Genomic DNA, 23,019 nt, shown 5'->3' with positions numbered 1-23,019 from the left:
TGTGTATATTGTGTTATATTCGATAATACACAGATTTATCCGTGCATAAAAAAAATCGGAAAATAAAATTTGCTACTATAAAACTGAGCTATTTTACATCAATACATACCTGGTAGATTTAACTCGTTCATCCCTGAAATTTCATAATTAACTATTCCAACTTTTGAATTGGAAGAGTTCAAATGTGGTTTTAGGGGTAAATTAATTATAAGCTTTTAAATAAAATTTTATTGTAAAAATATTGGTTAAACTGCACCTGGTAATGGATATTCATCTAAGTAGCATACATATAAAAAAATGATGCATCATTGCATATGGTGCTTACTCCCACAACATTATACATCATCGGGGAGGATTACCTGTTAACAAAGAACCTATTGAATAAATGTAGCTAAGGTGAATAGAAAAGTCATGTTTTTACTTTATTTTCAAAATATTATATTATAATTTTAACAGGTCCGTTCCCATGCAAGGCCATCAGCAAGATCTGCTGGAAGACGGCAAAGAGGTAAGCATTAGTGTTATGGTGAGTCAGCAGTATCTCCCACTTATACTGAAATAAACATCACTCAATGTACAAGATTGATTGATATTATATGTGTAGATTCAATTGAATAGGTTTTTAAGAGTCGCGTTTTCTGACTATTTTGCAACTGGAATATTTATGCATCATTTTCAAAACTTATTTCATTTCATAAAACAAATATTTGGTATCCAAATGATCCAGTGTGTTGGAACTTTCAGAGTAATTAATGTTATTGCTAATTTTTCCAGTGATCCATTCATCATATTCTCTGGTGGGATGCCGAGGGCTAGTTACGGAGACCGTCACACCATCAGCGTGATGCAGGAGAATTCTAACAACCACATTGTGTTTGACTTCACTTCCAAAGTGGTTGATTTTCTGACCCTCTCACGGGCTGATGAGAACGATACCAGTGAGGATAGAGATGGTATGTAGTTATGATTCAGGTAGATTTGATAGAATCTTGTACTTTGCCCAAAAAAACTATAAGAAATTCCAGTATTCCAATTAGATGTTTGATATGTTCTTTTTGCATTGCAATGATGTTAAATATAAGCCTTGGTGTCCAGACCCTATGTCATTTATAACTCCAATTCACCCAAATTACTCGTGTCTTAATGTTATGCAGTAGCTTGTATGATAAATTGTTTACATATTGTTTGGCACACATGTATTTTTATCCCTTCCTCTTGTTTTCTATTGCCCAGTGACTTAGATTAAGTAAAACTACAATAGTCTTCACAAAAATGCGAAATGAAATCCCCAAGTTTTCCCCATCAAAATCTAACCTATTACCCTAACCCATGCTATGGTAGAAGACACCCAAAGACTCACCTTACATTTTGTTACAGAGAATGATGAGCCCCACACATTGGTTGTACTGGCCGAGGAGGAGATTGTCCTTATTGACCTGGACTCCAACAACTGGCCAACGTTCCGCCTGCCCTACATGAACAGCTTGCACTGTTCTGCCATTACCTGTTCCCAGCACATCGGTAACATCCCCAACCAACTCTGGCAGAAAATCGTGGATGCCGGAGAAGCTCAGATGGAAAGCCTGTCAAAGAGAGTAAGTCGATCAGGAACATAAAAATCTATTTTTTAAATAAATCATAGATATGGCACTAATTTAGTGTCCACAGCACCATTGAAGATTAGCCACAGAACATTCTGTTCAGCTGACCCACAACTGAGATAGCGTTAGAAAAGTTTTGTTCAAATTTTTACAGATTTGATTTTTCGGTAATGTTGATGGAATTTTACTATTATGAAGTATTGCCCTTCATTTTTACTAGATTTTCCATGTTAGGGAAACTTTTGTAATTGTTCCTGTAAAAAAAGCTTTGATTTAGCAGTATATTACACCTTGGTTTCGAATCTTACAAATTTATCAAACTGTTTTTCAGGACTGGCCGATAAATGGTGGAAAACTTGAGGGAGCAGAAGGGTCGACCAAAGACTTGATGTTGACTGGGTAAGTTGTAACTGAGGGTAGGGATAGAGCCAGAAATGTATAGGTATAAATGTCAATTCTATTACAAGTTAGTGATACATTGTAAGAGGTTAACTAGGAAATACAATTCCTTCAAGATCCTATGCTTTCTTGATAATAGTATGTAAATTAATTGAAGAATCAGTTTTGTGTACTTGCTTGATCGATGTTCTCTTGGGTCACAGTCAAATCTTGGCCCAATATACAATTTTGGATATCATAATAACAATGTTTTTGCCTCAAGAAAAACTTCAGAACTTTTGTAATAACAAAACAAAATTGAGTTTTTTTTTTAGAAAGGGGCGAATGTACTTAGGGTTAAACAATATGTTTCTAGATGTCTCAAGTTAATTACAATTTGCCTATAAACTGAGGTACATGATTTCAGAAAGATATCGCGTAACAATGATATTTTATGACTCAGCTCATCTAAAACCTTTTCATTACTCTAGACTCATCCTAATTAATATTTCATCGAAATCCTTTGGTTTTTCAGTCATGAAGATGGTACAGTGAAATTCTGGGATGCATCTGGTACCTCGATGAAGATGCTGTACAAACTGTCCACATGCAGTATATTTAACGTGGACATCCATGCTGGTGGTGACAGCAATGGTGAAGTTGAGGAGGAGTGGCCTCCCTTTAGGAAGGTAAGTTTATATAGCATGTACAATTCTGAAATAATTTGAGAATTGAAAACATTCTGGAATGCTTGCAAAAATGTTTCGCAGACACTTTGAGTTCTAAAAGCCCTGGCGAAGAGCACAAGAAAACATCACGAAACATTATGAATTTTCGAGAATGTTTATTGTTTGGAGTTGCCTCTGTTTACTTATTCAACAGTTATAAAATATGAATATTTGAAAAAAAATCAGAATTTTTTCACACAAGGTCATCTGCGAATTTACTGAAATATATGGTTACAAGAAAGGCCAGAGCTGTGTTCTTTAAGGGAAAACTTAAAAACATTTATTATAAAGTCAACAATTAACCTGATGTTGTGATTTATTCAGGGCTGTAATTTGTATTGACAATTGAAAATAGTAAAATTATTAATTTATTATTGACAATTATGAAATAAAGGACCATTTACATTTGACCAAGAATATATTCCTTACTGGATATAGCTGTGTCAATATTTGCTTTTCAAATAAATGGATCTTAAACCTTTAACTTAACTTGTGATTGACAAAAACAAGCATCCCAACATTAGGTATAACATAACTAACAATATTGACCGGTTATTTTGCACCATTAGGTTGGTAACTACGACCCATTCAGCGATGACCCAAGACTCGGAATACAGAAAATGTCGCTTTGTCCACTCAGCGAGACGCTGGTTATTGCAGGCACAGCTGGTCAAGTGGTCATCCTACAGATGGAGCGAGAAGAACGTGAACATGAGATAGAGACGGTTAAGGTCAACATTGTGAGTGACCGCGACAGTTTTGTCTGGAAGGGCCACGAGGCCCTACCCCAACGGGAAGGAGATGTAAAATTTGCTGCAGGATTCCAACCTACAAGTGTAATGCAGGTGTACCCTCCAGCTGCGTGTACTGCTCTGGCCTTCAACTCGGAATGGCAGCTGTAAGTTATACACCTGAATTATCTGTTATGATAAATTATTTATAATTTTAATTTGGGTTATATAATTTTCAAACCAGTATGTTATCAGTGAAATATCTGTAGTGTTCATAACTTAAATTTTGTGTTACTTCAAAAGATATATGATATTAACTTGTTAAAACACAAAAAGAGAAACTATTTGTCTGTTTCTTTGATTAACTCAAAGCCTAACAAGGTGCTGTGAAAACTGTCTTTGCACCGTGGCATTTAACTTCTTCACCCCTACAAACATAAACTGGACTTGCCCAGTCTATGATTGGTAAGGTTCAAATGTGACATTAGGGGTGAATGGGTTTACACATTGCTTGGATGAGACTGGATGACTGAATACACTGAGAATATTAGGTGGGTTTTAAAAGAAATAGGAATGCCCAGAAGATAAACTAGACAGGTTTTCTGTGTATAAACAGATAGATGATTTTCAGTTAACAGTTCTGTTAATACGTTTGCATATAACACCAGTTATAAACTAAATTTACTGCTATTCATATTCTACTTCTCCCAATATTAATTCAATGATGATGATTGATCTCATCACCCATCAAATGTTATATGCGAAACCTTGGTTGATTGTCTCCTGCCCCTCAATCACAAGTGGATAATAATCAATGGCCAAAATCAGTAGTTGATGTACACGTTGGAACTTTTTACCTTACAGAGTGGCAGCTGGTACAGCCCATGGCTTCGGTCTGTTTGATTACTCTCAGAAGAAGGAAGTGTTGGTCCGCTGTACACTTAACCCTACAGGTTTGTAAACTTTGATCAAGAAACACAGCAACATCAGACATTTTTGCCCCATTCTATTTTACGGCTTTTGTCTTTGTAAATTAAACCTCTAAGGATGAAAAGTTAACATACTGACATATTACTATTTACAGTACTAGTTTCTTTTCGTTTGCATATTATAAAGTGTATAATAGATCATAACTGTATTAAACAGCCAGAAGCTATATTGATCTTCATTTGGAATAAAAGAGTGGTTTCGTATATGGCAAAGTTTGATGTGAAATTTGTAACAAAGAAGTGATTATTGACAAGCACAACTTCTGTAAAATCATCACACATAATACAAAATTTATAAGATTCTAGATTGATAGCGTTCATCAGTAATTATTACTAATCACTTGTTTTACAGACATGACTGGAACATCAGACACACCTATGTCCAGGAGAAAGTCCCTAAAGAAGTCCTTGAGAGAATCATTCCGTAAGCTGCGACGGGGACGTTCACAGAGGCGCGAGAAACCAAAGAAAGATGAGAAAACGTTAGTAACTGTTCAGCTTGATTACATGTGTAACAGTTTTTCTGTTTGCTGTACAAGTGTTTGCATTTGGAGGTGAATTTGTGAGGAAGATACATCGACTGGAATAAATTTGTCAGTGGGACATACGAAAGCATGAATACAGTACTATAAATTGTGGGGTAAAATGTTGCTGAGTACATTCACCTTTATGGGGTATATGTAAGACATTGAGGAGGTGTCAATACTGCAAAACTTACTATTTATGGAATGTTTATATTAAAATACCCTCATTTGTAGTTAAAAGATACAGGTAACTTCATTAAGAAAGATACGCAGTCATTGTTTAGACATGTTTGTAACTTGACGTAATATGGTATATGTTTTAGTGAGGAAAAGACCACAGGTATAGAGGAGACCCAAGCAGAAGGTGCCACCAGTCGAACATCTCCGGCAGCATCCCCCGAGCCGCGCCCGGTGGAGCGAGCAGTTGAAGCTCGCAGCACGGAGGACTCCATGGCCTCCATGGTCAGGTGTCTGTACTTCGCAGACACATTCATCACACATGGTAAGCTGGTTTAGCTATATTCTAGGTACATCTGTATTTCTGATCGATGATGTCGCTCTCCATACAGCTAGAGACGTTAGAAATTGTGCTGTCTTCTATTGGACCTGGATTTTAATTATTTGCATATTCCTATAAGTTGTCACTCTTGAAAATTATGCTAAAACTAAGTGAACCTATTATATCACTTTGGTTTGATTAGGTACTATTTGTGTCAGAACTAGACTAGTCTTAATTGTTACGTAATGTAATCTAATTTTCTTTCTATTTTAGGTGCTGGAAACACACCGTCACTCTGGGTTGGCACAAATGGCGGACATGTCTACATATACAGCATAAGTGTACCGACAGAGAAGAGGTCAGAGACTGATGTCACATCCGTACTAGCAAAGGAAATCAAGCTTCGTCACAAAGCCCCAGTTATTTCCATTGGTGTGGTCGACAGCCGGGCCCGAAGCCTTCCCGACCCACTAGAGGTTCAGCATGAGCGAGCCAAGGCTCCAGAAATGTCAGGCCAGCATTCCGTGGTTATTTGCTCCGAGGAGCAGCTCAAGGTGCGTAGAACATACTAACACAAATAAGAAGGTTTATGAGGTGCCGGCAATTATTAATCATCTGTGTGATGTGTATTTTTATATTGTCATTAATATTGTGTTAAGGAAGAATCTATCTTATTTTGGCCTGAATCTTTCCAGAACAGCTTCTTACTAGGAGAGATCTAATTTGGATTAGTATATAACATTCTGAAGTTTGTAATAATGCATTCATCAATAATACTAAGGAAATTCGCAATTCTTTTCAAGGGAGATAATTCTACCACAGTTTATAAGGTGAAAGATAGCATATAACATTAAATTGTCAATCCCATTGTTTAACATGATTATTGAACATATTTTCATAAAAGTACATGTAAAAAAGCTAAATAGTAATAATTTTTCATTGCTCACTCCATGTTGATGCTCGATATTTGCTTGATTTACATAATATTAGATTTAATATTATATTGAACTTTATAAAACATGTATTTACTTTGATGAACAACCTGCTAATGTGTCTGTCCTGTTTGCAGATCTTCTCACTACCCCAGCTGAAGGCTAAGTCGAAGTTCAAACTCACCGCTATCCACGGCTCCCGAATCCGCAAAGTGGCTTTTGTCACATTTAGAAGCAGAAGCGGTAAGCCATGTGCATTATTGGAACAACTCTTGACTGATAAATATACATATTTAATTTCTCACAAATTTCCTAAAAGTTTGAAAATGCACGTAAACAATTCAATGTGAAGTTATAAACACGGTTTGTAATGTGCTGATATTGTGTGATTGACATTTCAGATGAGAATTACACCGAAAATGACATTGCCTGCCTTAGTAACCAAGGAGACCTGAGTGTATACTCCATCACAACACTACGGGAACAATTAATGGCTTCAGCCCTACGCAGAGAAGATATCAAGTAAGAAGTCAAATCCTTTTTCCTAGGGTGATATTTCTTTCTATTTCTGATTGGTCAAGGTCTGTGATCGCGACCATTCATCCGTCAATTCATTGAACTATTTAATAAAGAATAATGCTCCCTTTCTGAAAGGAACGTTTTCATTTGTAATTGGAACAGAATAGTCTGCAGTGTTATTGATATAGTTCTATGTATATTGATGATGAATCTTTATCGTTTTGCAGTGGTATTTCATCGTTTACCTTTACAAAGCAAGGCCAGGGCTTTTTCTTGAACTCCCCGTCAGAATATATCCGTGTAACACTGTCATCACGGTATGTGGCGGATTCTAATTGTGATGTAGAGTTAAAGGAGGGCATGAGACCCGAACCTGAACCTGAACCAGAACCAGAACCAGAACCAGTTTTACAAGTTGCTCCTGTGGCTGAAGCTGCAGAGGGCGCTGCTGAAGGTCAAACAACACAGGAAGAGGAAAAACAAGGGTAGGTCTTTGTTTCATTACTCTGGAAAAATTGATAGGACAATATGGGGGGGTGGGGAATACAAAATATTTTTTATATAAGCCTAATGTTATCTTTGAATTGAAAATAACATAAGGTAGGTATTTTTTCTCAGATGTCTAAGAAAGAATATATATGCTGATAATTGCTTTTTATAAACAAGGGTATTTATATTCCATCTTTTATCCCTTTGCCACATGCAAACCAATACACATGAACACTCTGTACTGATGGTGCCAAGATACATTGTTGCAATGCAACACTGCTGCACTGACTGAAATGTGTATACGCCATCTCAATGGCTGTTTTTGAGAAATTAAGTTTTGNTAGCTCAAAGTTACATACAACACTGGCATATTTAAACATCAAAATGTCTTGACAATTATGGAACAATTAGTTTTTTATGATTTTCCTAAAGTGATATAAATGGTTCCTCTGGGAGGTACGTACATAGCTATAGTTTTCACCACAAATATGCTTTGGAGTTGTGTTGGGTATGTACAAAACTGGGAAATGTAGACCAGGTTTGCCACAATACGATTGGACCAAGTAGTGTGATGGGCGGTGAGGTGACCTGTGTTTTGTGGTGTTGTAGAGAGGGCCAGAATCTAGCGAGTCAACAGCAGTACAACAGTGGAGACATCGCTGAGGCTCTCAGCGACTCTATGTTGATGAACGACTCGCGGGCAGATACCACAATAGAAGGGGAGATAACACAAGACAGTATACAAGTGTTAGTATCCCTACTAACCACTAACACACATAGGCAATCGGCATGGGCTTTTACAGCTTAACCGTCTTCTGCAATTCGTCCTCTCCTACAGAAGTGCTAGTTTGCATGTTAAAGTAATCTTTTGTTGTTGGGTAGTTTTCAATCAGCCTTTCAGTAAATGTCACAAGAAATATAGAATTACTGTGCTGTAATTCTGGAAGTTTAAATTCATCAGATTCAACTGTTGTTTTCTCTCTGCTTTTTGTGTTTTTCTGCACGTTTCTGCTTTGCAAAGGACAATGAGGTCTTGCTTGACATACTGTTTGGAATAAACTTTCCAAAAATGTGTGTGTATCACAGTTTCCTGGCACTCTGAATAGAAATCATACAAAAGCCTCTAACATATATACTACAGGTTTCGTCAGATGCACACTGTATCACTGTCTGTCATTTCTCATATGAAGATGACCTTTGCTTTTTAGTGCTACACACAAATTAACTTGTATTGCTAGTTGTATATCGATTTGCACTGTATCCTGTTAGCTACTGACAGCAGCTGTTGAACTCGTTTTCAGTACTTGTACTAACTGCATAGTAGTTTTCTGTATGTGCTTGAATAAGAAATTTAGATTAAGATGGTTCCTGCTTATTTTCGGCAAACTTTTCATAACTGAACTTTGTATTGTGCATAATTTTACTGTATGAATATAAGGTTGAACTCTGAAGATTTTGAAAAGTATATCGCTTTCAGTAAGGGCTATTCCAGAAATATAAATAGATATATGAAGGTGCGGTTTTGGCTTGGAACACTGCCAGAATGCTTCCTGGAATATATTATACTAATTATTTAAGACCCCATCACTCGTTTATTATCAATTTTGCATTTCTCCGGGTTATTCTCAGACTCTCCAATAATCCCCATATATGTATTTATTTGTGGAAAAGACCTTTGTAGTTTTATTTTATATTGAATATCTATGTTAGTGCAGATATATGAAACTGTTGAAACAGCACAGAGGTTCCCAAATCAAATTTTAAAAACTTATAGGTCTTTGCTATAAGGCCAGACAAAAAAAATATGCGTTGGAAACATTTAGGGTAGGTAACAAATTTAAAATGAAAAAAAATATGGTTATACAGGAGAGTGATCTTGACTTTATAACAGTGTTTCTTTGAAAATTGCCTAAAAAAGTTCAGGGTAGGTAGGGGAAACAAAAAATATTTTTGTTTGGCCTAACATACATTCATATCTCATTGTTAAAATATTTTTGTAATCATTAAACTTTTCTTCACTACTTAATATTTATTTTAAACTGAATAATTGGAATTATATTTTTTAAAAGCTAAATGATATTTATTTGAAAGTTTGTGAAGATTTGTGTAGATTTAGCGATTAATTAGTTACAACTTCTGAATTTGACCTTCAATTGCAGTATGGAGACGCTGTCCAGTGAAGTGACCTCTGAGGTCCACTCCAGTTCTGTTGTCGAGACGACAACCACAACAGTGGCTGAGGTGTCACACACCGCATCCTCTGTCGTGGAAACCCTAACCACCGTTTCATCTTCAACCACAGAGGAGATTACCACACAAGGTATTTGTTCATAAATAATTTGTTTTTTTTATTAGATTAATTGATCTTTCATGATTAAATGTTCTTTTTATATTATGTAATAGATCTAAGTGTAACTGTGAAATATTTTCTGTTTTTCATTGAAAAGTTCACAAAACTTGAAAAGTGAAATATTTTGTAATAAACTGAGATTAAATTATAATTCATGTTTATAAAAATAAAATCAAAAAAATAGTATTTTATTTGTTTCATCATTCATCAGGGCCCAGTTGTTCAAAGTGTAATTGAATTTATAGGCCATTGACACAAGTTTTCAAAATGCAATTCATGAGAAATAAATAACTGAAAATATATGAAATTAATTTCTGTCTTCATATGATCAAAATGATGCAAGTTTTGTGCATCCATCTTTTGAGCTGTATACTGGGAAACTTTAGCCCAGGGAAAAATTCACCTTTTATTGGTAAAATCCATATCCACCCAGCGTTAGCTTCGCCCTTCACATGCAATGACCATAACTGACTATATATAGTATGTTATGCACTTTATGGAGGGCAGAAAATGCAAAACATAAACTTGAGTGAAAACTGTTCTAGTATAAAGTGTCAACAGATGAAACTCCTGTATTGGATTGTGTTACTTTGAGCATCTGGGCCCATAGAAAAATGTTACTGTAAATATGCACACTTTATATTTGTTACAATTTTTTTTAAATCGGTCAACCTGATCGTAACATAAAAGAATTTAAACTGTTTTGAAATCACTTGTAATGTGATCATTTGAATAAAGAAACACAGAGAACCTGTAAACCCAATAACGATATATTGTATTAACCTATTGGGCATCTCCTACACCAAACAAATTGACATGACATTTTTACACCTACAGTAAATAACATAGACGACGACACGAAAGCGACACAGCCAGGTGTGGAGGTGAGAGGCGTCCGTTGTACTTTCTCTTATGACATCCCACCATAGCACTAATCTCCGCGCTGTCTGGTGCCTCGAGTGTTGTTTTTTTTGTGGTGGAGGTGGTACTGTGATTAACATTTCCTCGTTTTAACATTCCATCCACTGTTTAGTTCTTACCTAGTATCATTTTAATTTTCTTCGTAGAATACTTTCATTGTTTCACCTGAGTATTTTGAGTTTCTCTTGTGTTAAATCATATTTTGTGTTGCTTCATATACTAACTTTAGCAAGATCAAGTGGCTATTATGTTCTCCTTGTATGTGTGGTTCAAATCTTAATGAGTTGTAATTGATATGTGTGAAGGATATCAATTGGCTTTGGGAGGTCATTTATGTAAGCATTCACGCAGAGATTTTGAAACCTATATCAGTATTCGTAGCTACGTGTACAATTCAGACAGGTCTTTGGAGGTTTGAAAGCTTGGCTTATCTAATGAGTTAATTTCTGTTTAATCAGAATAATTTTGAAATAAGGTCTGTGCATGATCCCCCAAATACTGTATATATACAATTTATATATACACATAATGATTATTGTATTTAATTTTGTCATATATGGTCGTTTTTCTCACCTAATATCTATAATAGCACAGAACTTCCTGACAATAACATCTATCTTTTCATGTCTCATCTAGTATAGTAAGGATACTAATTCAAATAAACTATAAAACATGTCTAATTCATAATTGCCAACAAGTTTCTAAGATAGTGTAATTGTTTAATAAAGTCTTTCATATAATTAAAATAAAAGAAATGATTTATATAAAAAAAATGTGATGATATGAAAGAAAGCATTTATATATATAAAAATGTGAAATTAATTGTTGAAGACAGTCATTCATGTCCATGCATCTTAAAGATATTCATTATAATAGACAGTCATTGTGTTTTCATCCAGAAGCAATTTCTTTTTATTTGCGCTTCCTACTATTTCTACATTCATCGTCTTCCTTGTTTGATTGCTCACCATCACAGTGTTGAAGTGTGCGAGTGTGCTAGCCGTAGACGTTTATGGAAGGGGTGTCATAAGGGAATGCTACTGCAGACACTTCTATGGGCACCCCCCGCTGTTACACAAACGGTAGCTGATCTAAATGTAGTCAATCGTCCATATATAAATATATTTTAACATGTTTTGAAACATTTTAATAACGTATTTGATGCTCTGTAATTGCAGGAGATTGATACATCAGATAAATTGAAGGAACTGAAGATAACTGAAGATGTAGATGAAACCCTGATCGCCAAGAAAGTGGCACAGGAAGCTGATACCATTGTGGACACTGCTGTCGCAAGTTAAATTCAGGAGTTGTCCCCCTTTGCAATACTCTCCTCTGGGTGAGACAGACAGACAGACTGTGGTATCAGGGCAGCTGGGACCAAGAGAGTGGACGCTTTTACAGTATTCTGCAGCACTGATAGTATGGATATTTCTTGTTATCTCGATCCAGTAGATGACCGGAACATGACATTGATATCGGATGAAATTCTTTATAAGACATGCTGACGTAGTGGCAAGCCTGTTGAGACGACAGGCAGAACTTTCTTACCTGTTGAACAGCCTGTGACCTTGGATTTCAAAGACTGTAATTCAATTGGATTTATTTCAACGTTTATATCGCTCTTTTATGAAGTGTGGGTATTAATGAAGTCACACATATTTCCTGAGATTAAATGACAGCGTGTAACTGTGTCCGTGACAGACATTGCTCACCTTTGCAAATACAGCTTTAAAAGAAGGATGGTGTTTTATGTATGATCAATATAAATGTTTTTTGATCTGTCGGGGGGGATTATCTCTTTCTCATCTATAACATAAAGATGAACACTGTCAAATTCAAGTTGTTTTTATCTCCATACGCTCATATAATCAAACCTTAAATTATTGCGTAAATGTTCTATATAATATTTCCTGGTAGTTACTATGGCGATTAAAGCAGTATAGAACTGTGATCAGTGTGTCATACAATGGCTGGGGGATGTGGACTGCTTCCATTTTGAAACGTAATGTAAGGTTTTGTAAACGTTGCAAATCAGTAACAAATGATTGTAAATTATGCAAATTTTTATTTTATACAATAATTTCCTTTTCACAGCTTCTTTGGTTATTGCTCTTTATGTTTTATGCATTTTTATGTGTAATAGTGCAATTTATGTTAAGGAGTTCTTATAGATAGCTCGAGTCCTAGAATAGGCAGCACAAGAAATGCCAAGTAAAGGGAGGAAAACAGAAGAAGATGAATGCTGAAAGCATACTTGTTTTAGTTTCTGATATTGGCATACTTTCTGGCATTAAATTACTGGTATCTGGCCCTAGTTTCATAAATGTGCGTAATTAACCTCCTAAAGAACCTAAAGAAATTCTTTTTAGTTTTTTCTTTAAAAAGCGTTGCAGGAATGAAGAAAATATTCTTTTTAAAGATTTTTTACATTCCAGTGCTTTTTATGCTTTCCAATTGGAATTCCATTACATCGAGGGATTTCCTTACATTCAGGTAGGGACATTACTGAAGCTGGCCAGGTCCAATATAAGGAATATCGGTCGATAACTATAGTGCTGTTATGTAGTTCATTATTGCACACTACTAAAACAAGTGTGTTTTCAGCATTTTTAAGGACATTGTAACAAAACGGAGTGTTGTTTGTGTTTGTGTATAGACTTGTACAGTTTTAGATGAAATATGTGATAGTTTATTTAGAGTGTTAAATTCTCTGCTACTAGACATGTGTTAAGCAATATATTCTAACGTCGTGAAAATCTTTAACCAACAAAGTGAAATATTACATGTTTAAAATGAAAACGTTTTGCTATCAGAGTGACTCTTTGTCAAATTCCTTAATTTTGTTTTTTGAAAACATTTATATCATATCTTACTCTGGATTTGTAATACAGTTTACACAGTGTGCATTATAAAATATATACAAGGTGTTTATTTAAACCAAGTTTCTCATTTAAAAAACTTGCAAATATTGGTTGAATTAAATTGAAATAAATAGATTTTAGGAAATTTGAAACTGATTTTTATAACCTGAAAAGCAATGGATATTTGTTAAAGGGTAGTACACTTTTATTAGCAAAAACTTATTCATTTATATGCAGCGTGAAGTTGTAAATAGTACTAACAGTAGATTTGTTACATGTAACTTCTGGCTTGGGTAAGATCATTCTCTATGTGTTCAGATAGTTATGGGAGGGATGAAATGGTTGTGAATTGTTTTTAAAGTCAAGCTGATTTGGAAATATTGTTGGCATAATACTGTGTGATGGTAGTTAGTTATTTCTACAGTAGGTGAATGTAAAAACAAAAAGAAATCATGAAAAAGAAGATTTTTACTCTGTGATTGGCAGGTTTTTTTGGGGCTGTCGATAATTGTGAACCCCCGTCCTCTTTATTGGTACAGAAAGGTTGTATTTGTATGATCTCCTCATGTGTTCCCTTTACCATTGTGATTTTTTTAATCCAAAGCTTAAGTGATTTTGAAACTGTAGACTCGGAAGTTTTCGTGAAGGAATCAATAATTCGCAGATAGGTGAACATCATTGTATGATTTGAATTTAAATCTTAGTACTTAAAGCTCGCCCACTACCGGTAAAATGAAGCTGAAACGTATCAGATTGAAATGTTTCTCAAACCAAGTCAAGAAGACAGTAGTTATATATAAGATAAAAATATTTATCTGTGTGGCATGAAAAGCTCGGTTTCTACAGTAAAATACCATTTATTTGCCTTATCAATTGTTGAATACAATTTTATACATTGTGCTTGTGCCTCGCTGTTTGTGACCCGTTAAAGGATGGAGACTTGCCTGTTACTGTTGTGTTATGATGCCCCTGCGTTTTGAGGGTTTAAGGAGTAGGGTTTATTTTTCTCACTAGTGTATGTATGTTATGTAATCAAATGACCAAAATATCAGATTTTTATCATGTTTCCATACGATTGTTTTCGAGGGAGTTTGCTTGTAAAGCTTTTTGATATAAGTGTGAATACGATTAAACCTTATCTAACTGTATGGTTGATAATCATTTTTGAAACAACAGGGACTATTTCGTATCGCCAAGCCTTCAATTTATTTTTACAGTTCTTGAAAAGTCAAAGCCATTAATTTCAATATTTAAAGAACTGCTGCGAATGCAAATAATTTCTAGAAGATCGGGATTATACAAACACCATTTTCCTATTTAAACCATAATTATGTGATCAGGCAACATAGAGTCTTTTCAATGCCAGTATACCTAATACTAGCTATCTTGTATCATTACTGTGCTTGCTATCAGTCTTGTATTGTCAGGTAACATGGTAAGTGTCTGTGCATTTAATTAAAATCACTCATACTGGTTGTAAATGAATTGTGTATTATTCCTGTAATGTATAATGGCATTATTTTGATTACAACCATCAAGATGAAAGCCTAATAAAATATTCCACCTTAACACAGAAACGTTCACTTTGTTTATGTCCTTATAGTCGGATGGCACGCTCGCCTTTCACCAAGGTAACTGGGATTCTAATCCAAAATCGGATGTGAAAGATCAGATTGGGTCACCTGCCATGTGGGTTTTCTTTGGCTACTTTGGTTTCCTCCCACATTAATACCCCCATTAACATTAACGTCCAGGCCAACAAGAGTTATAAATAAATGTTGAAATAACTGTTTGGCTCGCCTGTCCGAAGGGCAAGTGAGTTTATGTCATGGTGCGGTGTCTGTTGTCAGTCCGTCGTCCGTCTACTTTTCCTTTGAACAACTTCTTCTGAAGAACGGACAGGGCTAGAGTCATGATATTTGGCTGAAGGCTTGGTAGGAGCCCAACAAAGTTAGCGAATGAAAATTACCTTGACCTGCTTTCAAGGTCACAGGGGTCAAATATGTCAAACTCTTTTAAACGACATCTTCTGAAAAACAAACAGGTATATAACCTGCATATTTGGCTGGTTACTTCCTTGGATACAGCACGACAAAGTTTGATAATGAAAATGACTTTGACCTACTTTCAAGGTCATAGTGGTCAAATATGTCAAACACCTCAAACGACTTCTGAAAAACTAGAAGGTATAGAATCTTTATATTTGGCTGGTGGCTTCCTTGGATAGAGCCCAACAAAGTTTGAGGATGAAAATTACCTTGACTGGCTTACAAGGTTACAGGAGTCAAATATGCCAAACTCTTTAACGACCTCTTCTGATGAACTAAAAGTTATAGAACCTTTATATTTGGCTGGTGGCTTCCTGGGATAGAGCCTGACAAAGTTCAAGGTCACAGAGGTCAAAAATGTCAAACTCTTTAAACGACTTCCTCTGAAGGACCAAAAGGTATAGAATCCTTATATTTGGCTGGTGGCTTCCTGGGATAGAGCCCGACAAAGTTTGACAATTAAAATGACTTCGACCTCCTTTCAAGGTCACAGCAGTCAAATATGTCAAACACTTCAAACGACTTCTCCTGAAGAACTAAAAGATATATAATCTTCAAAATTGGCTGGTGGCTTCCTGGGGTAGAGCCCGACAAAGTTTGACAATTAAAATGACCTTGACCTACTTTCAAGGTCACAGTTGTCAAATATGCCAAACTCTTTAAACGACTGGAGAACTAAAAGGTGTAAAACCTTCATATTTGCCTTGTGACTTCGTGAGATAGAGCCTGACAAAGTTTGAGAATAAAAATGACCGACCTTCTTCAAGGTTACAGGTGTCAAATATGTCAAAAACATCGAGCGACTTCTGAAAAATTGTGAGCCATAAAATTATGATATTTGAAGAAGAACGATGGCCAAAAAGCATAAAATCTTTCATAACTGGTAGTTTCAACAGATGGAGCCAACATAGTTTGCGAGTGACAAATTTGTAGTACAATATAATATTTAATGAGAATATTTGCTATGACTGCTCAAATATTCAGATGAGCGATACAGGCCCTCTGGGCCTTTTGTATAATGAATGATGTGAAATAAATCAAGTTTATATTTTCTATCTATTAATTGTCCTAGAAGCGCTTCTAAAATATGACATGATGCAAAATTGTATAACTTATTAGGTCACCGGAATCAAAGGCTCAAGTGACCCCTGCGTGCGTGGTCCGTCGTCCATCCGTCGTCCGTCCGTCGTCTGTCGTCCGTCGTCCGTCCGTAAACAATTCTTGATATCGGTATTTTTCAAGAAGTACCAGAGGGATCTTTCCCAAATTTTATATGCAGGTTCCCCTTGATCCTTAGCTGTGCAGAGCAACTTTTGAGACTGATCGGATAAACAACATGACCGACAGGCAGCCATCTTGGATTTTGATAGTGTAGGTTTGTTACCGCTATTTCTCAAGAAGTACTAGAGGGATCTTTCTTAAATTTTATATGTAGGTTCCCCTTGGTCCTAGCTGTGCAGGGCAATTTTAGAGACTGATCGGTTAAACAACATGGCCGACAGGCAGCCATCTTGGATTTTGATAGTGAAAGTTTGTTATCGCTATTTCTCGGGAAGTACGGGAGGGATCTTTCTCAAATTTTAAATGTAGGTTCCCCTTGATCCCTCGTTGTGTATGTTATATTTTGAGACTGATCATTAAAACAAAATGGATTAAAAGAAGAACTAAACAGATCTTTCTCATATTGCAATGATCGATTCTATTTCTTTCACATTAAGTACTGTACTAGTAAATATGTGAAATGACAAACTCACTTTGAAGGTTGGCTTTCATACACATCAGTATTAAGTTTAGATCAAAAGTTACCTCAAGGTGCATTTACTGTTAACATGACTAGATCAAACAGATTAGAGGAAAGAAGAGAAAAGATCGAACCGACAAAGAACTAATGCAGATGGTACAAAGGTGGGCGCCAAGATCCCTTTGGGATCTCTTGTTATTTTCCTATCATGAACTTGCTTCACCAAACTACGGTGTTTACATGCCGCATTAGCTTACTGCATACACGGGGAAGTAAACTTCATATAAGGCTTATTAAAGTAGATAAGCTATTTGCTTGGTCTTATTTCACATAGAGATATGTGATGATAGTTTGTTTTTCAATAACAAGACAATCGTAAACCTTCTGTATTTTACGTATTCTCTTAAACTTCAGATGACACATACTTCTCGTCAGTCATCTATCTCTATACAACAACGTGTTTCCATTTCCTCAGGAACAACATCCCAAGCTCGTTCAGTTGACTTGCTATTCCAGAAACAGTTCTAATTAAGTAGATGCGTTCTGTTGGCAATTGAATTACCTTAATCAGGGTTTTCTACTTATTCCGATACTGGTTTAGGACATTTTGTGTATTTATGTTTTTATGTATACCGACCACAACGAACTGTACATGGTAAAATATCAATTGATTTGATAATCAGTCATTTCGATTGACGTCTTGTAACTTGTAGAAATAACAGAATACAGCCAATAAGCGACGTCTAACATAAAAACGGTATTTAGCTTCAGGTTACTCAAAACTCTGAAATTTGAATAATTTTCACCGAAACGAGTAATTGGGCTTGAATGTTAAGTTTGAGAATCGGAATGGTTTCATGAATACATGCCGTGGTTTTCGATTATTAATTCGTATTCAACTCTATTGGTATTGCCAATGCAGGCTTTCATACATTTTGCCCTTGTGATTAACTCAAAAAGGTGCTTGCTGGCATCTGCGGCCTTTTTGAAATGGCAACCGTTTTTTCCATTTTTTCTCTCCAAACGACTCCTTAATAATCTACGGGTCCAGAATGATAATATTTGGCAAATAGCAAGCTCAGATGAAGAGCTTTCAAGTTAATTAAGATGAATGATCTTCACCACAGATGTGATATGTGTTTAAAAACACGATTTAGCGACTTTTTCTGAATAACCAAAGGGTTTAGGGTGTTGATATTTAGTCAGTAGCATGCCCAGATTTGTTCAAATGAATGACCTTCACGCATATTTATGGTGACAGGGATTTTGTTAGTATTGAAAACATTTATATGACATCTTCTGAGTACCCAAAAGGCCTAGAGTGAAGATTTTCTAACAAAAGCATGCTAAAAAAAGAACCAAATATTGTTTTTTAATCAAACTTCTACCGGCTGATTGTTTTCTGGCAATTAGATATACATGTATCTGTATTCTGTTGAACCTAAATTTCATTTGTATGTTATGAATATTTTTCTGCATAATACTAGCTAGGACTGTTGGTACTTATTGAACATAGCAACGGTGATAATGGATACGAGAAAGGTTCTGAGCTTTAGTAAGACCATACAAGTGAAAATCACGGACGCTTGTCGTCATAAGTCTTAATGTATTGTTATTATTTAGCATAAAATTACAAACGTCGCTATCTAAATAATTCTGAACAATCATTCTCTTTTGATCAATACGTTCTGTAACTTTTCCAAACCCAATAACGTCAATCCCTTTCGCGCCTTACTTAATGTATCAACATCATAACCACACGCAATGTTATATATTATGGATTTAGCAATATGTATATTCTATTTTAACACTAATCACAAACGTTGGCGCGGTATCTAATAACTGGTTAAATAATCAATAACGCGTGGTTAACATTGATTGGATTTCCACTTAGACGTCACCCTAAACACGTGATAGCAAAGATGGTTTCATATTTGTGCTTATTCACCGGGACCAGCATTTGGACACGGTCCATTTTCAATGTATTATCAGCAGGCAGGGAAAGCCAGGAGTATTCCAACAGAGGACTCCAATAAAGCAGCAGTGTCCTGGTAAAGTATGGAGCATTTCTTATTCATGATTGTCACTGTTCTTCTATGTAGTAACGTTGTCGGTGCGACTACAATGGGATATACTAAATTACTATTACGAGATTTGTTTCAAAACTATTCCAAAGACATCCGACCAGTAGAGGACCAATCGAAAGCCGTGACTGTAAACATGAACCTTGATGTTGTATCCATCAACGACTTTGACGAAGTAGCTGGAACAATATCGGTGGTCATCATCTTGTACATTTCTTGGACTGACGAAAGTTTGGTTTGGAATTCCACCTCGTATGGAAACACAACTGTATTGACGATAACACAGAGGAAAATTTGGCTTCCCAAAATGTTCTTATGCAATCCAGCAGATTCATTTCTACCAATTGCCAGTAATCACTTCAAAGTCAAAGTAATAGCAAATGGAACTGTACTATGGACACCTGGTGCTTTGTTGAAAGCAACATGTACACCGGATGTTTCTAATTTCCCGTTTGATCAACAAACATGCACACTATCAGTGAGCCCATGGGGATACTCGAGCAAAGAAGTGATTCTGAATATACCTTCTTCAACTGTTTTTTTCTCTTATTTTTATAAAAATACTGAATGGGATGTGATAGGATCAGCTACAATGCGTTGGTCGGAATCTTTTGACATTGCATATTACTATATAACTATCAAAAGACGTCATATGAATTTTATTGTGAGTGTTGTGATACCAATTATCATGTTGGCCTTTGTGAACCCTTTCGTTTTTATTCTACCATTTGACTCAGGAGAGCGGGCGTCATACAGTATCACAGTGTTACTGGCTTTCACGGTGTATATGACGGTGGTGAGTGACCGGATGCCAGCTTCATCAGAACCTATGTCTTTTATTTCTTACTACCTTCTTACAATGGTTGGCATCAGTGTCACCATAGTAACGATGAATATATTTCAAATGAGAACATACAGTAAAAACGATGCCGACGAACCGATTCCTGAATGGGTGAGGAAAGCTTATATGCACATTCAAAATCTATTTCGGGGGAAACAGATAAAAGCTAATGAGCAATATGAAAGGCCTGCTGGAATCGACGGTAAAGCAAACAACAGATTGGAAAAAAAGTGGACACAACCAATGAATCTGGAGTCTTCAAACAGGAGTATCGACATATTCTACGCCAGTATATTACCTGTATCACAGGTAAAAGAGAAAGTTAAGGCTGACACCGTCTCCGTGGTTACCGACCATCAACCAGAGGTAGTGACTTGGCACCTGGTGGCGAAGATAGTTGATAAGTTTTACTTCGTCCTGTTTTTGGTAGCCACTGTCTTTGCAACTAGTGCATATTTCATTACAGTAAATCTTACATAAATAGGGAAGTGAATCAAAGGGGTGAGTGCAAAGTGCTTTTAATTGTGTCCCAGTGTATAGCTTTCACCTAAGCAGATTAACAACTGTAGGATACACTCTAGCTTGACAGTATAATGTTTCTATTCATAACTGTACAGTTCATATGCTTCATGTACCAACCGTGTGTGGAACTACCAAATAATTACAAACAATATGTGACGGGTACATGCGTGTACAAATGAAGTTACATATTGTACATTGAAGTAACGTCCGATTTTTATATTGATAGATGTGGAATCTTCCACAAGGAAGATACTGTTCGTTTCTATCTTAGTTGTTCCAAATTACTGATAGATTATGGGGAAGACTACGCCTGACTATGGGTTTAACGAGAGTGTGATTAATTGAATTCACTTTCAAAGTGGTTTAAAATAATAGGGTCTTTCTTTCAAAAGTCTGCAATCTGCATGAATACGTAGTTTTTTCGTCAGACAAGAAATTAAAAATCGATGATAAAAGAAGAAGACTTGCTTGGTGAACGAGAATGCAATGCATTTTACAATTTCGTTGAAGATATTGAACTCATCATCGTGGCATCGTGAATTTTCCCATCCTTAATATTATATCCTACAGTGATATCATTTCACAGTAGTTAACCTCATAAAAGCTGTTTGCTCTATCTCATTTTCGCTATAAGATTTTTCAATAAGTGATGATTTTGTCTTTGAATAACAAGACATTCGAGAACTGCTTGCATTTTATGAAGCCTCTAGAATGATTACTTATAGCTTCCAATATCCGTCTCGTTACCTTTGGTATGGCAATAACGGTCACTCATCTCTGTAATACGTGTAATTTCTCTCCTCGGGTGCAAGTCTGTATACTTTTCTTACTTCCGAATCAACATTTCAGACACATGCCCTGATGGGGTGAAACTTTCAATATCCCTTTTCTATACTTATAAAAGGATTTTAGAGAGAGACATATCCAAAATATAGAAATAATTTCAGTATTATATAAAAAAATAATACGTCGCCATGATTGCTTATATAACCAATTCAAGCTAGGGATACAGGCCCTCTTAGCCTCTTGTTATTCACATGAAATAAATATTTGTCTGACTAATTGAATACGGCTATTTGCCAATAAATAGCGTTGAAAGCAACAGTAAAAATAGCCACAACAAAGATTAAAAGATTCAGTAAAACAATAGAAATAAACAGAAGCACGTTTGACGTCATTAAAAGTCCAAATACATTATTATTGAACGAACAAATCACAAGAGTCCTTATCTCAATAGTCACTCATTCAATACAAACGCTCTCTATAAGTCAATACGGTATATACAGTTTAAGAAAAACACCACTTAATTGTCATCTCTTTGTCGTATCGACTTACCTAGAATGTACACATCATACCAATTTATATTGTAAAATATCATTGATTAGTCTTTGTTTTCTGAATCATCTTAAATGTGTTTAGTCTAATAACAATGACACGCATTAACACCGCATATACTTACTGGGGTGAATATTAAATATGGGGTGAATATTGATTGAACTTCCATTTAGAACGTTTGTTGGTCAATGCTGTCAAAAACACGTGATAGGAAGAATGGTATGATACTGATGAAGTCTGTCATCCGTCAAAGCAGCATCAGTGTTGATAGTCCAGGGTATTTTAACAGAGGATTTGAATAAACACAACAGTTCATTTGAAAACAAATGGAGCGTTTCATTTTCTTGTTTCTCACAGTTCTGTGCAGTAAAGTTGCCGATGCGACTTCAAGGAATTTGTTAAATTACTATTCTAGATTTGTTTCAAAAATATTCCAAAGACCTCCGACCAGGGTGCCGTTTCACGACGCGCACGTAAATTTACGGGTANTATTTTTCATTTGCTAATACAGGCGCACTTGCTGAGATGTCGGCGTTAAATATACTTGTGTCATTCTAAAGATTCCCCTACCGTTAGCGTGAAACCATTATTATACTCGACCATGAATTCTATGCTGTATCCACGTTTTTGTTACTCACAGAATCTATATAATACTGTCAGTCAACAACTTCTAAGCATTGAAAATGGTTTTGGTGTTATGTATCTCAAAACTTTCAATAATTCATCACCTTAACCAGAAGTTGGGCTCGAGCACGGAACCAGAGTTTGAGCATGGGAATGGGTTTCTCTCCTCCCCCGATAGCAGAGGAACAAGGCCCAATCAGGATAACAGAGGTGAAACTTTCAATATCCCTTTTCTATACTTATAAAAGGGTTTTATACAGAGATATATCCAAAATATAGATATAATTTCAGTATTATAT

General features: G+C 35.8%; 1 protein-coding gene across 1 annotated transcript in view; it reads left to right on the top strand.

Moving 5' to 3' along the window:
* The window catches only part of LOC110456778 (lethal(2) giant larvae protein homolog 1-like), a 100,782-nt gene extending 85,686 nt beyond the window's left edge, over positions 1–15,096 (top strand). Inside the window, exons 26-42 of the mRNA XM_021507735.1 lie at positions 457–508; positions 775–953; positions 1,378–1,595; positions 1,933–2,000; positions 2,515–2,668; positions 3,277–3,605; positions 4,303–4,391; positions 4,780–4,909; positions 5,275–5,453; positions 5,724–6,004; positions 6,520–6,625; positions 6,784–6,904; positions 7,129–7,386; positions 8,000–8,137; positions 9,550–9,710; positions 10,578–10,624; positions 11,840–15,096. Coding sequence (XP_021363410.1) covers positions 457–508; positions 775–953; positions 1,378–1,595; positions 1,933–2,000; positions 2,515–2,668; positions 3,277–3,605; positions 4,303–4,391; positions 4,780–4,909; positions 5,275–5,453; positions 5,724–6,004; positions 6,520–6,625; positions 6,784–6,904; positions 7,129–7,386; positions 8,000–8,137; positions 9,550–9,710; positions 10,578–10,624; positions 11,840–11,962 — 2,633 coding nt within the window. The 3' untranslated portion in view covers positions 11,963–15,096. The remainder of the gene's footprint in view (positions 1–456; positions 509–774; positions 954–1,377; positions 1,596–1,932; positions 2,001–2,514; positions 2,669–3,276; positions 3,606–4,302; positions 4,392–4,779; positions 4,910–5,274; positions 5,454–5,723; positions 6,005–6,519; positions 6,626–6,783; positions 6,905–7,128; positions 7,387–7,999; positions 8,138–9,549; positions 9,711–10,577; positions 10,625–11,839) is intronic.
* Positions 15,097–23,019: the final 7,923 nt, after the last annotated feature.

The sequence above is a fragment of the Mizuhopecten yessoensis genome, unplaced genomic scaffold, assembly GCF_002113885.1.
Source record: "Mizuhopecten yessoensis strain PY_sf001 unplaced genomic scaffold, ASM211388v2 scaffold8841, whole genome shotgun sequence".
In the NCBI taxonomy this organism is placed as follows: Eukaryota; Metazoa; Mollusca; class Bivalvia; order Pectinida; family Pectinidae; genus Mizuhopecten; species Mizuhopecten yessoensis.
This window is presented reverse-complemented; position numbering and strand designations above follow the sequence as displayed.